At 36.9% G+C, this 18,742-nt stretch overlaps 1 protein-coding gene across 2 annotated transcripts in view; it reads left to right on the top strand.

Annotated features, from left to right (window-relative positions):
- The window catches only part of OTOGL (otogelin like), a 135,654-nt gene that overhangs the window by 18,485 nt on the left and 98,427 nt on the right, over positions 1-18,742 (top strand). For both annotated transcript variants that reach the window (XM_073214813.1, XM_073214812.1), the window contains exons 8-17: positions 2,252-2,457; positions 7,202-7,329; positions 7,690-7,796; positions 11,895-12,001; positions 12,214-12,339; positions 13,580-13,688; positions 14,795-14,841; positions 15,279-15,424; positions 16,538-16,661; positions 18,375-18,552. In XM_073214813.1, coding sequence (XP_073070914.1) covers positions 2,252-2,457; positions 7,202-7,329; positions 7,690-7,796; positions 11,895-12,001; positions 12,214-12,339; positions 13,580-13,688; positions 14,795-14,841; positions 15,279-15,424; positions 16,538-16,661; positions 18,375-18,552 — 1,278 coding nt within the window. The remainder of the gene's footprint in view (positions 1-2,251; positions 2,458-7,201; positions 7,330-7,689; positions 7,797-11,894; positions 12,002-12,213; positions 12,340-13,579; positions 13,689-14,794; positions 14,842-15,278; positions 15,425-16,537; positions 16,662-18,374; positions 18,553-18,742) is intronic.

Genomic DNA, 18,742 nt, shown 5'->3' with positions numbered 1-18,742 from the left:
CCTCTTCCTCCCTGGGGCTTATTTTCTTGATCAACTGGGTTCTGTACTCATTTTCTTATAAAAGAAAGTTTAACTGTTTGAATGGGAAGATAATACAATCACCTATGTATTTCTTGGAGCTGAATTTAAATAGTGATTTAGGATTCCTTATATGGGATTTTGGGTAATATAATGAGCACTTAAAAATTATTATCTTTTATAAACAAATCACTATTCAAGTAGATTTTTAAGAAACTAACACTTTGTTAAATCTCAGACTTATGTCATATTTCAATTTTAACTCGGAAATATTTTTCTGAGAATTTCCATTTCTATGATAGAAGAGGATGGTTTTCTTAGTATTCAGCTAAATTGCTTATAATGATGCTGTACCTGGCCTAGGGCCTAACGCATGGCAGGTGCTAGAGAAATGTTTGCCAAAATGAAATCAAATGCATGAAGCTCTGCACATCATGCCTTACCTCCCCGGACTTCAGTTCTCTCACCTGTGAAGTGAAGGGTTTTGGCACATATGACCCCATTAATAATTTTCAGCATTAATCTGTGCATTCATTTCATTTTGTATGGTTAATGTGATCTGCCTAGGTTGCATGGAGTTTTTCTTAAACTTACGGGAGATTACCTAATTTTTGTTATTATCTCCCACTTCTGCTAGCATCCCTTCACGTTATAGACATCTGGATAACCACAGTTATGCACCTTTTCTTTTAAAAAATTGTGTATTTAATCAAATTTATTGTGAAAGAGATCAAATTACAAACCCCAAAATCCCTCCAACAGAACCACTGTACCTCCAGACACTGATCTTCCTAGTGCTATGAACTCTCCTTAGGAAACATGGTCCCTTTTTTAGTATAGTTTTTATAAACTTGTCAACTTAAACATTTTAAATAACTATTTATATTAACTTTATATTTATAGCTATTTATAGTAACTTTTACTATGAATTTAATATGAATTCCTAGTGTTTATGATTTTTAATTAAGAATGGATTATGGCAGTAGTTAGCTAGAACCTTTTTATTTATTCTCCAATGTATATTTTAGTTATTTTCCCATTCTTGTAACTAGTTCTCTCTAAACAGTTATCTATAGGCATGTTTGTGCAAATGGTTGCAGATATTTTGAATAGTTTCTCTGGGGACTCTACCTGTGTTAATGAGTATGTTTGGTTTTATATTTTATATTTTTGTCCATGTAGCCATGCCCTTCCTGGGAAGGAAGTCACTAATTTGAAATTTTTGAAAGAAATGTATGAATATACCTACTAATGTCCCACCTAACTTACATTATAGCTTATAATTTTCATTTAGTATGGCTATTTTAGTAAAAATGATTTCTTCCTTCCATTTCCTTAATTACTAGCACTTGCTCTTTTCCTTAATACTTGTGGGTAGAAGACCAGCATTCTTTGAAAAGTGTTCAAGGTGACTTACTGTGCTTTTAAAATACCTAATTGTTTAGTTTTCTTCAGTTCTTTTATGTCCTCCACTTCCTTTGTTTGTGTATGACTGTAAAAGTGGAAAGAGTAGACGTTAGATCATCACTTTAAATATTTGAGGGGATCCTTGTTTAAATAGGCCAAATTGTATCCAATTTAAGAATCATTAATAATAAGCCCTGTGCAATAGTTTATGACAACATATTTTATATTAAATAATGTATTTTGTAACATTAAAAATGCAAATTATAATTAATTTGGCTAGACATTTTTCTTTTGGAAACAAATGACTTTTACCTAGGTGACATTTTGGAAACAAAAGTTCCTATCTCTTTATAGCCTCCACTTTAAAACAAAATTAAACAACATCAGAACTCAAGCAGTGTTTCCATATTTTGACTATTGTTTGTCCTTAATTCAAAATTGTTGAGCAGCTTTTTTAGATTACTTGAACTCTTCAGATAAAAAATAAATATATTAAGCACTTATTATTATAAATAGAGAAAGTTATTTTCCAGACTTTAGTAGACATGTGTTTTTGACTGGTTGAGAGTAGGATCCAGTTATAAGTATAAAATCTTAATCAGTATGGGGCAAAAGATAACTTTATTCTTTTTTTTATTTCAGTATTTAATTTTTACAAAAGTCTTGAGATTTCCTGTGTGATGGTTGCTTGAGAAATCTGTATGCATAATTTATTCAATAATTTTAAATAATAATTATCAATTCAAGTCACTTCAAGAAAGAAATAGATCATCTGTCATTTATTTTTCTTTGTAATTATTAGATTGCATTTATTCTGTTTTTCAAGTTTAACATTGCCTCAGACAATCGGACAAGTCTTCATCGAGAAACTAGCCGACTATATTCTGGTGAAAACAACTTTTGGTTTTTCATTGGCGTGGGATGGAATATCTGGGATTTACCTCAAACTGTCTGAGGAGCATAAAGGGAAATCATGTGGCCTATGCGGAAACTACAATGGCATTCAATCCGATGATTTTATCATTCAACAAGGTAACTGAGCAGAGCAGAAGGAAAGGTGGAAGGAGGGCTTCTTCAGTGATCCAGCCGATTGTACCCAGAAGGGCACAACTTGTACTAGGGTGGGTCAAATTGGTGGCTATCGCTTGCCTGCTTTAGTGCTTTTAAGAGAAGCTTGACCAGGAAAATGTTTTTGTGTCATTCTTGAAAGCCATGAGCTAGTTTACATTTGCTAAAGTAAGATACGTGCCTTAGTCATGTAACAAATATGAACTGAGTATTAACTCTGTGTCAGACACTGTTGAAGCAGCTTGGGGTACACCAGTGAGCAAAACAGAGCCTCTTCCCTTCTCAGGGCTTGTGTTTCCGTGAGTCAGACCCCCTGAGGCGAACTTGTCTACTTTTGGACCAAAGGTATTTTGCATCTAGGTTTGATAGGAGTAAATTAAATGGCTGCCAAATGATAGCTTTGTAGAGATAACAAAATGTGAAGAGAATTTGAAGTTGAACAATAACTCGGAAAGGTATGTATCACGTATAACAGTGTATGTGTCATCTTTCATCTATTCATTCTCACTCACGAAACTGATCTTAGTGAGCTTCTGAAAATGAGCTGTTTCAGTTTGCATTGTGTGCGGTGGTAAGAGAATAAGGGTAGCAGCACAGCACACGACCTTCATGGAGGTCCACATATAGAGGTGCAACAAAAAAGAAAATGGATACGAGTACCAGCAGATCTGGCTTTGAATGTTGCATTACATAATTGGAAGCAACTCATTTAATGGCTCTGATGCTCAAATTCTTCAGCTGTAAAACAGGAATATAGTGATTCTGAACTCACAGCATTTTCAATAATAATAATGACAGGACACTATTTAGAATAATAGTTAATATGACCACACAGTTATATTATTCTTGACCCTTACAACATTTTGTACACTGGGTGGTATTTTCTTGATTTTATGGTGAGGACACAAGATGATATATGCCCCATGCATCACAGCTTGTAAATGGTTGGCTTACACATCCAACTGGCTCCCAATTCTCTGCTTAGACGTGTGTGTGAAAAACTGACTTTTAATCTCTCAAGTACCATATAATACTTCTATGTTTTATTTTTATATTATAAAAGTAATAGGGAAGAGTTGCCTGTATGTTGTGTTTTAAGAGATGGTCTAAGTCCTCCTTAGAGTGTGGGTTCAGAAAATTCAAATTCTGTGTTGCCACTTGCTAAACTTTCTAAGTGTAATGGCATAATGATAATTTATACATCATAGAGATGCAAGGGTTAAATAAGATAATCCATGTAAAATGCTTACTACAGTGCCTGGCATATAACTGATACTGAAAACATTTTGGCTGATTTACAGCCACGTCCAGGTGTTTTCAATAGGCCTGTAATGGGGCTAACATGAAAATGTTCTGTAGACATTGTTTAAAGAGGCTCTAATTACAACAGAAACATTTTAATGGATGGATGGGTCATGTATAACGGGTATGTGTGTCATCAGGATGAGTCTACTAGCAGCTGGAGTAAAGAGCAGGCCTCCAAGCAGCCAGGGTCCTCTCATGTAAAATGGAGGTGATAATAATGGCCCTGAGAGCTTTTCAGACTGTGAAGATCAACTGAGAAAATGTGAGTGAAAGTGTCGAAAAGTCCGTGAGCACAATGTACTTGTGCAGTACTGAGATCAGGACGTGTTGTTCTGCATCCAGTTGAGTATTTAGAAGGAGAGGGCTCTCAAACTTGGAATCTTGAGACAGTGTTAGGGGTAAGGTTTGGGACTCAGGCAGGACCCATCAGAATGTACTTGTTAATTTCTTGTTCTGTATCAAAGCGTCATGAAAACCGGTGCTTAATCCAGTTGTCAGTGTTTGAGTTAGAAATTACTGCTCTGGGCAATCGTTCCCTGGGACATCTTGGGGACGTGGTATAGAGGCCAGGGGAAAATAGCACCTGCTCTTGTTAGAGGCAGAGAGACCCAGGTTTACATTTGAGTTAAGAATCAGACAGACCCTGATAACCTGGAACATAAAATCGTTGCTTGCAGAGACGTGGCAGCATGCAAAGGGGTGCTTGCAGATCGTTGGTGGGAGAGGACTGGCAGGATGTAACCGGAATGAATGGTGGCTGAACTGGTGGAGGCCAGGAGGACCTTGGGAAGTGTGTGGGAGGGGCCTCAAGAGAGCTTGCAGCTGTCTCACAACTGGATTTGGTGGACAGTATGCAGTACTCTAATTAAAAAACAAAACACAATAATTTATAGGGATATGACTAAAATGGCCCTCTGATTTTCTCCCATCTGTGATAATGCAAGAGAAATCTAGATGTGCTGTATGACCTTTAGCTTTACAATGCCTAGTACTGTTTGAAACACAGCCGGCACTTTTCTGATTAGATCAATCTTTAGAGGCAGTGAGGTGATTTGATGGGATGCTATTGATGGCAGAGTTTCTTAATGGTGATTACAACTGTATTTTTCTCTGCATTCCTACTCATACTTCAGGGATGGCTTCACAAAGAAATGAGGCTTTTCAGAATTTCTGTGGATAAGGAAAGATTTTAATTTGTCTAGTTTAGATTCTGGTTCATAATTCATGTCTATAGCAGGCTATGCATCAACACAGAAGCCTGGTTTACTCCTGTTACTCTACATAATGATTAATAGAGCTTCCCTTTCACTCTCAGATGAATCACAATAAGGACAATAAATTCCTCTATTCATAGCACATTTCATATGAAACATTTTAATGTTAGCTTTGCAGGCTCCCAGACCACCAATTGATATGAATTTAAAGTCTCATAATAACTAACTTTTGTGAATTTTTATTAATGCAGTGTGGTAAAAATAGCTAAATGTGTGGTTAAAAGCTGGAACTAAGAAGAAATCTAAGGAATCGCCCAGTTGAGTATTACATTAAAATTTGTCCATAAATATTGAAATAAGTGTGTGTTTAGGAAATATTTTTAAATCTGTAGACTTTAAAAAAAGGACGTTTTGAAGTGAAATGTGGCTAAAATTTACTTAAAAGGAACATCAGTTATTCCTTTTTTAAATAAGTATAGTAGACCAGGCTCATGCTTGCTTCAGTGTATAGCATTTCTAGCAATATCAGAGATCAAGAAGTGGAGCAGACAAACTTGAAAGCTCTAGAATTCTAGTAATCTATTTAATAAATATTTCAAACTCCCTTTTATTTATTCATTCATTTATTTAGCAAATGTATTTTGAACACCTGCTCTATACTGGATACTAAACAAAGGGCACAGCAATAGGACAGCTTAGATGAGCTCTCTCCCTTCATACAGTGGAAGACAAAATAAATAGACAAATTAAAATGTATTTCTTGTGAGCAGTAATAACCATGAACAATAATGTGGGGAAATGGGAGGTTCAGAATGATATAATGGCCTATGTAGATCATGTGACAGAGAAGGCCTCTGAGTAGGTCGTATTAAACAGACGCCTAAATGAAGTGAGGGAAAGAGAAGAGGGAAGATAGGAGAGAAGAAAGATTTTAAGAAGCAGCAGCAAGAGGGGAACAAGATCAAGGTGGTAATGAGTTTGCGTGAAGAGTAGATAAAGCCAGTGTGACTGGGGTAGGTCGAGCTAAACGGGAATAGAAGATGTAAAAGGGGCAGGGCTGTGGTGGGGTGGGTGGGAGGACATGAAGATTCAGGGAGCACAGGGCCAAATGAAAACGTCTTCCAGGCCGCCGTGAGGTTTGGAATTGCCCACAAGAGGGCAAAGTGTTCTGGCTGCTTTCCCACAGTCATTCTTATCGTGGTACAGCAAGCAGACATCTTCCTGTCTTAAAGATGCCGAGCGAGTGGTCACACGTTTGGCTTGAGGGTTTTGATTCAAGTGGTGCACTAGCTCGTCATCCATGGTAGACATGTGGCTCTGGATATCTAAGTGGTAAAAGAATCTACAGCTCAAATCCGAAGGCAGTCTGAGAGGGAACCGGAGGTGTCATCCTGCTGGTGTCTGCTCGGTCCTTTTTGGGTTGCGCCTTTGCCTCTGTGTGCGTCAGGATGCATTTTTATGTCTGGCCCTGAATTGTTCTCAGGCCAGGTGCCGAGACGATGTAAGCTTTATTTGGAGCAGGGAGCTGAGAGTGCTCACCACCGATTGTTACAGCCTACATATTAGCTCCTGGGTCTTGTCTCAGAATAGTGCTGGGACAGTGACAGGATTCTTAACCATCTGTCCTGAGCATTTGTAGAAACACTAGTTCTCACATTCCAATGAGATGGAGCCATGGCTTCCTCTTCTCTTCCCCATGTGTCTTTCCCATTCTTTCACTGTCTGTGTGTCTTCTGAAATCTCCACAAGGGCTCATCAAAGATTGCTTTCATTGTTGGGTGCCCTCAACATGGAACTGCAGTTTTAGCAGGGTCCTGACTCACGTCAAACACACTGACAGGGTGTGTGAGAACTTTGACACGGACTTTCATGTAACTCTCTTCGTTTGATGTGTACTTTCTCTCCTCCCTGCAGCCCTAACTCTAGGCTGATTCACATTCACGTTCAGCCCTTCCCTTCCTCGAGTCAATGAAGTTTGCTTTTTCTTTCCAATGACATGAACTTTTATTTGGTATTTATGCTTTGTTCAGCATATTTTTATTATGTTAATATAATGTTATAGTCTAAGACCCTTGATACTTACAAAGCTACTGAGTTTAACTTTTTGATCAGGAACTTTATATTGGTAAACTGTGTGTTTGTGGAAAATGATATGATTATACATGTTTGTGTGTGTTTGTGTGAAACAGAGGATTATACAGAAGACATTGCCATGTTTGCAAATAGTTGGTCTGTGCACATTCCAGAGGACACCAAATGTGTACCCACACCCTCAGATTTTCCCAATCCATGCTCCAGTGGAATGCCAGCATTTGAGGTAAATCTGGTGTGCAAAATTTGGGCATGTTGGATTTAAGACATCTATTGTATTTGTATATTTAACATAAAGCATTTTTTAGTGGAAACACTACATTAGTCAACACTGTGAAATTCAGGAAACATAACTGCGACAGGAAAAACTTTAAGGTATTTCAGAAATAGTGAATGTAATGAGGTCCACAGAAGTGGTACTCAGCATGAAATTATATAGTTAGAAAATGTTGATTAAAGTCTATAAGTGGGAATTACCTTCTCTTTCTTGGTAAGAGCAGAGTCTTACAAATAGATCAGGATTAGAAAATGGGACTCTGCACAAAGCATTAAACATGTTTGGTGACTGCCACCGTTTTGTGTGCAGGCGATCTTCTTCAAGTGCCAGATACTGTTGCAGTTTCCTTTTTTGAGCTGCCATGAATATATTGATCCATATTTATATATTGCCAGCTGTGTTAATGATCTCTGCAAGTAAGTGAAATGATTAGTATTTCCAAAAAAATTTTCCTTATCCAAAAAGAATGGCAAAACCCCTTCCGTAACTTAGCATCTCATTAGGTCATAAAATATGATGGGAAATGTAAAACATAAACTGTACTACGAGCTTTTGAAAAGCTTACTAGCTAGCAGGTCCAATCTGTTTTATACAAGCAGCATAAACAGAATATAGCAGCTCTTAAATGTATTTTGGGGGAAGTGTAGAGATGTCTATAGACTCTTTTGCAAAATACTGTTTTGGAATGTATAAAACACATATGCTTACAAAGGAAACTAATTACATTGAAGTAGAGTTATCAAAATAGTAAGAGAAGTGAATTTCTGACATATGTGCTTTTTTATCTGCATTTTGGGTCTGGTTACTATTGTAGTCTGATGTAGTGATGAGTGTAAACAATATTTTGAGACACCTGCAACAATTGTAGTGAGAAATGAAAACATGAAAAAATGAGGTATGAGATATATTGATGACAAAATGACAGATATGGCTAAGAACATTGTGATATGTTACCAGTATGCATAATGAAAAGAAATGCTAAATTTCAGCTGGAGGTTAGTGAAAATAAACATGTAATATTTTTCCCATCCAAGACATTCTCTCCCAGGTGCAAAACACCTAGATGAGGTGGTTGTCTGGGAGAAAATTCAGCGAGAATCATCTTAATAGTTCATCAATGTAGAACTTCTTATAAATGACTTATTATTGAAGTGAAGTCCTTTCTTTTTTCAAAAATTTACCAAGCATATGTGACTAGACATCTTGAATGTTCAAAAATATCTGCAGAAGTTTTAATAAACCTGCCGTTTTGAAATAATCCCAAGAAGTATAAATAAAACATGGGAACTCTGTTGTAATACACTAATTTTTGGTTGAGTAAAACACCTTAAATGATAGCTTGGATAACTTGTTAGGTGATTTAAATTAATCAAAAATGAAAGCTATCAGGGAAGATAGAGATAGCATGAAGTTGTCTTATTTATAACTATCTCCTTTAAGTAAATGAAGATTATTTCAAAAATAATGGATATAAATGATTTTTTCCAAAAGCTGATTTGGGGGTTACTTAATTTTGAGTAGAGTACAGTTAGATCTTTATTTATATGTATAGTCTCTGAATTTTAGGGATTTATGAACAAATGCAGAAACTTTGAAAGAGCTCCCCGATCTGAAGTATGGGGTACTAGTCTTACTTTATATCTTCCAACATTCTGTTCTCTATTTGCTCACTGTATTATTAACATCTCTGTTCTTTCACGAAGTCTCTTTTATGAGGATCTCTGTGGGTTGTCCATGGTCCTTTTTAACCATGTGTATGGGATTAAAGATAACTCCTATTCCACAGTGACTCATTCTACTACTATTCTCCAATAGTCTTTTTGCATTCCTTTATCATGATCGTCTTTAGCACCCACTTCTCAAGTAGCCTGAGACGAAGTGCCATTCGGCAGGTCCGGGAAAGCCATTCTCCATTTATTACTTAGGTTATTGTTTGGCTGCTCTAATCGCCAAAGTATCATTGGCTTAAATTAAATTGAATGCTTGCATTTCTCTCCTATAAAGTCCAAGCTGTAGGACGTCCTGGGTCCATACAATGTGTCCACTCTATGATCCAGTGACTCACTGATACTATTGCTATGTCATCCCCCAGGGCCTAGGGTATTATTGTCCATTTCACGGCCAAAACTAACTTAACACTCCCGTGTCCAAATTGTAGCCCTTCGGAGGTGGAAATGGAAGTAAAAAAGGAAGTGGACCAGAAGTTTCAGGCATATGCCCACTTTTGAATCTTGGGCTAGAACTTAAAAATATGGCTGCACCTTGATACCAGGATAGCTGGGAATCGTTGTCTTTGGCTGGGCAGCCATATGCTCAGAAAAAAACTTGCATATTCTAATACCGAAGAGAAGAAGAAGAAACTGGGGACAAAAAGCAGTCTTTGGCACACTCCATCTGAAATTTCATCACTGAGAAATTAGTATTTTGTCTTTTGAATTTCTGATATCTTTAGGATTTGGATTTTGAAATCTAATTGCTCTGTCCAGGGCAAATAAAAATAGCAGGAGAAAGAAATATATTTTACTCATCAAAATTGGCTGATACCTTAGGAGAGATGTTAGAGGGGGAGAGGCCAGGTTTGGGGGTGGAGCAGGCACACACCACTGCAGTAAGGGCACTGTGAGCCTGGGAGTGGACATGCACAGAACCAAAGTGAGAAGCTACCGGACTTAGCCTTTCATTCCTCTTAAGATTTCATGCAGGACTAGACCTACTTACGTTCCTTCTCCCTTAGGGGAGAATCTCCATTTTTTATATTAGGGGACCAGATCATAAACCCTGTACCATGACAATAGAATTGTGAATCTGCTGAGCACAAATTAATTTTCTGCTTAGATTATGAAAGTATATTGGATTCAATGCAACACACATTTTCTGGGCATCTATTCTGAGCTGAGCTTTGGACCACACGTTGGAGAAACAGGAACAATTTAGATATGGTCCCTGTCCTAGGAACTCATATTGTAGTGGGACAGGGAAATAGGTCTCCAGCACTGACAGATGCTCTAAATGCAAAGTGCTGTGGACATGGAGGAGAGAACTACTACCTTTATCAGGGAGTGCCTACGAAGGCGCCACAGCGATGACATCTGAGTTGGAATTTGAAGAATGACCCATTACCAATCTGTGAATGAATGCCCTCTGTGTCTGCTTCTGAGAATGATAAACCCAGCAGCAAGGAAACGGCTTTAATTTTGCCATGCCAAAGTCAACTGATTTAAAAATGTTCTTTGATGCTCATTTTCCTTATTAAAGTTAACATCCAAAATGGAAAAAACAACTAATTTTCCTCTAGTAAATTGGGATACTTTCTTTCTTGTCCAATTGTGAGTTTACATGTGATACCATATGTAGCATGCCTAGCATGGATCCCAGAATAACATAGACACTTAATAAGTGGTAGCTCTGTTAATAATAGCTGCACTGGGTTGACAAAGCAATATTCAGTTAATTTAACTTTCAAAACTTCCATTCATTGTAGGAAACTGCATAGATTTTAAGGTAAATCATAAACTTAATGTCTTTCTAGGAACTCAGTAGTTCTGGCTTGTCCTATTTTCTGAGACTTTTGTTGTTTGGAGTTTTAGAATATTTTCTGAGCTCCTGGAGTTTATATGCTCGGTCCTTTTCTCCTTCTAGAGCTAAGTTAATTGGACTAGATAAACTGCATGACTCCAATTACTGTAGCACAGGGTAAGTGTAATTTGAGACAGGTGGCTTTGACAATAGAGATACTGAAAATGCTAAGGTTCACAGAAAGCAACATTCTTAAGGTCATTATCTTGTAAGATAGTTACGCAATTTTGAGTTTGAGTTGAGTTGAGAAACAGGCCCTCTGCCTTATTATAAACCTTGCTTATTTTATAGGGTCTTGTTAATCTGCTTTGGGAATTGGAAGACCTCTTCTATTTGTTTGGGGAAGCTTCTAGGGTGATGATGAGAAAATAATGAGAGATTATTTCTCTTGGCAATATTAAAAAAGTAATTAGTTTTGGTAATTTAAACTTGAAAGAATTATAAATCTTTTAAATCTTAAATGCTGATTAATCTTTCAAAAGGGTTGCAGATGATTAGTATTGGTTTTATTCCAGCATGTAGACTAATCAAGATCTGGTATCCTAGATATAATTTTCATACTTGGTGCTTTGTTGTGATAGAATTTCATCTGTTGTAAGGAAGAATGTCGTAATTAAAATAGAAATCTTTTTCAGTATAGGTACTCCCTTGAATCGAAAGAAAAGTGGCCAAATTATTGGAAAACTTTGATGACAATGATTTACCTAATGATTTAGCTAGGATCCCATGTTTTTTTATGTGTTTTCTGCATTATTGTACATAATATATTATTATTGTACCCAATATTATTGTTGTACGTAATATATTATGCACATGCTGACATCAGTTAATACTGGAATATTCACCACACACTCAGCATTTCTAGAGATCAGAGCTTGAAGACATTGTTCCTGCCAATATTTCCAGAATGATTCTGGTTCTGTCTTTTCATTCTCCAGAACTCATGATGATGATACCTACTGCCGGGCAGCTACCGAGTATGCTCGAGCCTGTTCCCACGCCGGCTACCCTATTCAAGACTGGAGAGATGACTTCCCAGCATGCAGTATGCTTTCTTATTTTCTAAGCACTGAGCCCTTTTGCTAAATTTAGGTTTATTCTAGTACTTGAAACTTCCTCTAGTACTGAGAACTCCTAAATTGCAAAGATGTATGACTGACGTACTAGCACTGGTAAACTCAAATACTTTTTGAAATACTGTAAATTTTTTGAAAGAAAGGTGAATGAAGGTGACTCATCTCTGCTTGCCCATCTTAGCTGATAAATGCGATGACAGCTTTGTCCATCGGGATTGCATCAGTTGTTGCCCACCAACCTGTACATTTGAAAAACAATGTCTTGGGAGCAATCTCCGTTGTCTTGATGGATGTTACTGCCCCGATGGTAAGTGTTGCATTAAAGGGACCATGTCTGCATTCATGCAAACTAGTGTCTTATGATCTGAGATTCAAGTCATAACCTTCTCTCCCAAGACATCAGGGCTGTTGTGATTTCCTACCCTTGTGGGATTTGTTTCTTGAAGTGACCAGAAGGAATGGCTGCTTTTCTTTAATAAAAGGCTTATTACTTTGCAAAGTTCTCAGGAATATTGGAATCTGGAGTCCTGAAGTTGTCCATGACATATCTTTTGTTCTCTTAGAATACTTAAAGATATTTAATAATTTATATACTTCCATTTTTTTTAAAGATGAAAGCAAGTTCAGAAAAAAGCCTTCATGTTTTTAGCAGTATAAGAGTTTAGTCTTGATATAGTTTTAATATTTGAAATTAGAAGTAACATAGCAAGTGATACAGTTAGAATTTAAGTTTGGGAATGACTGCTATACTGATAGACCTTTATAAAGAACACTGAGGATTTACTCAAACCCTTTTATTTTGACAGATGGAAACAGTAGAATCTCAGAGGTGTTAAGTGATTTTCCCACTGTCATATACTTAATATCAGTGGGGACTACTTGGAACCAGATTTGTTGACCTCAATCCTAGGTTCTGTCCATGCTATCCACAAAGTATGCTATTCGGACCAGTGACAGGCCTGACCTGTCTGTTGCCAGTCAATGATGAGTTCAGGACCTTGCACCAGGATATGAATACGTGCATCAAAATATAAATCAATGCTTCTTTTTTCTAGTAACATTGTTGATTTACATTCTGGCTCAGCTACCATCACTCAGTAGAGGGAAGTAACGAATGTGGTTCCACTGTGCTGGTCCTTTGAGTAACATTGTTTGGCTTTCTATTATCTGTGACAATAGTGTAAATCTCTCATTGTGACATGAGCAGAGGTCAAAACTGAATGTATTTTCTCTATCCTTCACTCCGTTCCTCCCTCAAAAGCAAGGAAATACTGTCTAGTTGCCTTTGCTCTGTGTGGTGAGCCTTGGTTTTCTGAGAACAAGACATGGGATAAAAAAGTTGACAACCACTGAAATAGACCCTGATAAAGTAGCCACTGATTGAGACAGAACCAGGTTCCTGGTAACTTCCTTGAAAATAAAGAAATGTGTATTTTCAGCACCCAGTATAAGCAAGTATTCCATAAAAGTTGGTTGAATTATTATATTTAAAGGATACAATCTTTATTATTTCTTTTGAGAGTTTGATATGTATTTTTCTCAAATAGGCCTCATAATGGACAATGGGACTTGCATCTCCTTGGAAAATTGCCCATGTAGTTTTCATGGATTAGCTTACTCAGTTGGTTCAAAAATTGAACAAGAATGTACTGAATGGTATGTGATCCAATGTACAGCCAATTATTTTTGGGTACCTGCTAGTTGACAACTTTACTATGACATATGTCTAAAGGAATATGCTGATTACTGGTTTTCTTCCAAAAATTTCCCAAACATAGTTTGCATTTTATTTAAAGTCTGTACAGGGGTGGAGAGGGCATCTCTATTCTCTTTTCTGATGTAATTCTTCTCACTTCCCTTGAAGTTCCATAAAATCTTACACCCATGTGATGAGTTCATTGTATTTTCTTATTGTTTGTAATCACTAATGTGCACATACTTTTACTCTTTGAACTTGATGGTATACTTGCCCTTCTCTGTTGACTAGTTTAAAAAGTGACTCTCCATACTGACAATTTTTGAGCATGGAAAGAAATATTTAAAATTTCTTATTAAATTAGCTAACTGAGACTATTACAGGCAAGCATTCAATCCCTCCAGGCCAGTCCTAAAAAGAAACAGGGGTCTAAATGCCATCAGACGTCTTTCCCTTTGCTGTCAGTGTGTATAACTGAAATCAGTTCGATAAATAACCATGTTCTTAGACACTGATTTGAGTTCCTGCCTTTCAGAGGTTCTGCTACTGTCTTCCAAAACTCATGTTTTTTAGATAGAAGGCAGAATTTATCTTACATAAGAGGACCCCTCTCTTTAATGGCTGATGATAATCAAAACCAGCTTTCTTAATCTGAAATAGATGAGTCAGTTTATTAGTCTCACTCTATATCTATTTCTCTAATGATATGGGCAATACATTTTTGTGTGTGACATTTTTAGGGTAAACACTGAGAGAAAGACATGAAACAGAAGTTCTCTGTTGTCTTAGTGTTTTTGTTCGTGACTATTCAGTATTCCCTTTGTTTCATCTTTAGTGATTTTTAAGTATGACATGCAACAGATAGTAATTTAGGAGCTGCCAGCCAAAATTTACCAATTAATTGAGGTTTTGAGAGATATTTTCCATGTTAGATTACTCTGAACCTAGAAACATGATATATTTTGGTATAGTTAAATATATTGATGCAAATACTATGTGTGTATATACATATATATATATATAATTTCTCTATACCAATGATGAATATTTGTATAATTTCATTTAGCATATGTGTTGGTGGAGTTTGGAACTGCACTGAGCATGACTGTCCAGGTAATCTTTTAAAATGTTTTTAAAGGGAATGATTCAGTTTTCTTTAAATCAAGGAGGAAGAAAACACTGATTTTTATGAGATCATTTCATATATATCAAGATGTAATGATCTGTAAAATCCAGGTATTCCAAGGATAAATGAAAAATTGGATAAATGATAGCTTTGGGCAGGAAACTTTGGCAAAAATTTATTAAAATCATATAAATATTACAAACTTAAAAAATATGTCACAAGAACCATCATTTAGTAAATTTGATAAATTAAATTGAGAAACATAGTTTGTCAAACTAATAAATTTTAAACGCTTTAGCTATTTTTTTGTTTGCATGATGCATGATTATTTACCCTAAACTGATTTGCTTTTTTAAAAGTAAACATAGTTTCTTCCTCCTTCTTCCCTCTCTTTTTTTCTCTCTCTCTTTTTTTTTTTTGGTAGTTCAATGCTCTGTTGTGGGCGATTCTCATTTTACAACTTTCGACGGCCGGCACTATTCTTTCATTGGAATGTGTCAATACATCCTTGTGAAAGCAACTGGAAAAGATAAATTTACAATTACTTTACAGAAAGCACATTGTGAGCAGGTAAGAACATCCCCAAATGACCAGAGATATGTTTATTTTTTTGACTCCAACTTCATATCTAGGTTAAGAAAAGTAATGTGAATGAGCACAGTGATTTTCTTGAAAAATAAGATGCTACTGACTGGTTAAGATGCATCATTTGTCTACATGCTACAAAGAAAGAAAAAAATGTTGATATTTAATCTATGTTATACTATTGACCATATATTACATTGTTTTCAGAGATACTAAAATATGAAAAGACTATGTCTTAGACTAAATATTATGTATTTAATTGAATTCTATTTCTTAAAAACTAGTATTTCTATATATAATTTTTTGAACATTTCATGCATGACTGTGCAAGGATCCTAATTTTTAGTTACTTTAATAACCACTTTCTTAAGGAGATAATTTTTGATAGGATTTAACAGGTTTCATACCATTCGAAAGAGATAGATGAATTTCTTAGCATACTAGAATATTTATTTTAGGTATTTTCTATAAATAAACACACAATAATAATTTTCTACAAATAAACAAAACATAAAGACACCCAGATCTTTCATCTCTCTAAATGAGGTAGTCACAATTTTGAAGAAATCTTTACTTATCTAGTTTTATTCCAGCATGAAATGGTTATTTCCAACAACCCAGAACTACTTTATTTGCTCTTTTTTTCCAGCTTAATTCTTTTCCTTTGCAGTATGTCAGAGTCTGAATAAGCTTTCTTCATAGAATCCTAATTCTCTTTGTTCTTCTCTTTATTGAATTGCTTATGTCTAATATACCAATTAAATGAATTTAGAGAGGTACTTTGTGTGCTATGGAAAACATAATTTTTGGCACTTTATTGAAAACATTTTTATTTCATGAGCTGTGTGACATATATGAATGTATATGGTATGTTTAGTGAACATTGTAAGATGTATTTTATTGGAAATGGTGCTGCAGAGAATGGATTATGTAGGAATTACTTTGTTAATATTACTTACGCTCAAGCCTTCCATACACAGAAATTCTCGCCTGTGGGCTTTCTTCTTCTCTTTCACCCCCGCCTCCTGTTTCTCTCCCACTGTCCTGTCTCTCTCTCTCTCTCTCTCTCTTCCTGTAATTGATGTGATTTTCCTGCAGAATCTTGGCTTGGTCTGCCTTCAGTCTATAACTCTAATTCTGGAGGATGATTTTAACAAGCAAGTGACCCTTAGCAGGGGAGGACAGATTGTCACCAGCCCTAACCAAGGCTTCAGTCTGAATGGTAAGACGCAATACCAACGGCGGCGTTCCTTCCATTAAAAGTAACAAGACGAACCTTCAGTCGTCTCCCTCTGGTTGACAGGCTTAACCTTTGATTGCCTAGGCGTTACCATGTCCTCACCTAGAAGCCGTGGAGACCACCATGTTTATGGGACCTCGTGTTTACCTCAATGGTCTAGAACTTGGAAGGAGAGAGATGCAAGCTAACAGCCTCTTACCTAAAATATGATAAATTCAAACATATTCATAGGGTCACTGGGGGCTAAAAGAGTGCAGCTCACCCAGCCTTGGGGAGGGGTGTGTAGGTGCAGTCAGGAGAGTGTTTGGGAGGAGGGGATGTCTGACTGAGCATTTAAAGTTGAGGATTGCCGGGTTGAAGCAGAAGGGGAAAGTGCCCCACTCAGAGCGAGGAGGAAATGTGTGGGGGAACTGTGTCTGGTTTGGCACTGTTAAAGCTTGAAGAGGGATATGGACGATGTCCAGAGATGAATATAGGGAAACAGGTGGAGATGAGCCTGGGCAAGGCCTTCTATGCAGGGCATCATACACGGTGGTTTTCCTGGGAAGGGCCCTGTTCATGCCTGTGTTCCAGCATAGTTATTAATAACACTCTTTTTCACTCAGAAATATACCAATTTGGATTACAAATTATATGGTTACGCTACTAACTGTCATGCTAAGGAAGCTGAACTTGACATGAGATTATCACTATTTGACCATTTTTATGTACGAAGATGACAATCTCATACGGTTCAACAAGTTTCAATGAGAAGACTGTTAGTCTTTTTTACATAGGCTGCTATGACAACAGTGTGTGGAAATGACTTTGGAGTTGTTAAGAGACGTGGAGAACAGTAAAGATGTGATTAAATTAGGGCATCTAAGAAATGAGGAGGAACTGACCTAAGGCAGTGACAGAAAACATGGAAGAAAGGCAGACAGAAAAATTATTTAGAAAAAAAGTGGTCTGAACTTGGTGATGGATTGGATTGAGATTGACTGGGGAGATGAAGTGATCGAAGAATGATTCTCAGATTTCTGGGGCAGAAATTGTGGTATGGATACAGGAGCAACCCTTTTGGTGGCAAAATTATTAGTTTAGTCTTGAACACAAGTTTCCTGTCTCTAATGTTGTCTCATAAAATGGTGCTCCTCAAGCCCTGTGCACCCCCTTTTGCTGACTATCTCAAGGGAATTGGTAATTTGGAGCAAATACGACTACTTCCTTATTGAATCATGGCTAATGTGGGAAGAAATTCACAAGCGCGCGCGCGCGCACACACACACACACACACACACACACACACACACACACACACACACACACACACACACACACACACACACACACACACACACACACACACACACACACACACACACACACACACACACACACACACAAGTTAAGGAAAAGAGATCAGGTTCCAAATGTCTGAGGACTGCTCACCTCTGCCGTGCGGTGCTTGCCAACTGAAATGACATGCAGAACTGAAAATCTATTACAAATATCTGCTGAAGACCCAGAAAGGAGGTACAGAGGGAAATGGGAGAAAAGAAGACAGGCACGTGTTGGCAAAAAGTGGTCCCGGAGGGACAAGAACCGGAAGCTGGCTTCAGTATCTAGGAAGGAGAACCCCGATGTTGCATGCCAGCATTTCAGAACACTGCCTAGGACTCTCAAAGCTGACTTATATATGTTCTTTTCCTGCAGGAATTGTTGAAATTCAAACTCTGTCATCCTTGTTTATTCTTCTAAAAACCACATTTGGCTTAAAGATTCTGTTTGCTATAGATGGAGAAAGAATTTATATTCAGCTTACGAGTGCATGGAAAAGAAGAACATTAGGTCTGTGTGGGACTTTTAATGGGAACATAAGAGATGATTTTCTGTGAGTATGATTTCTATATAGCTAACATGATTTAAGAACTAGTAATTTAAAGGATATGAATTCATTCATTACAAATGTTTACTTAGCTAATAATAGCTTAGTCATCACTGTTCCAAGAGTTTTGCATGGATCATTGTATTTAAATTTTGTAGCCATCCCCTTGATTAGTTTCTCTGTTTTATAAATAAAG

The sequence above is a fragment of the Manis javanica genome, chromosome 10, assembly GCF_040802235.1.
Source record: "Manis javanica isolate MJ-LG chromosome 10, MJ_LKY, whole genome shotgun sequence".
In the NCBI taxonomy this organism is placed as follows: Eukaryota; Metazoa; Chordata; class Mammalia; order Pholidota; family Manidae; genus Manis; species Manis javanica.
Note: the sequence above shows the minus strand (reverse complement) of the source record. Positions and strands in the feature narration are given on the sequence as shown.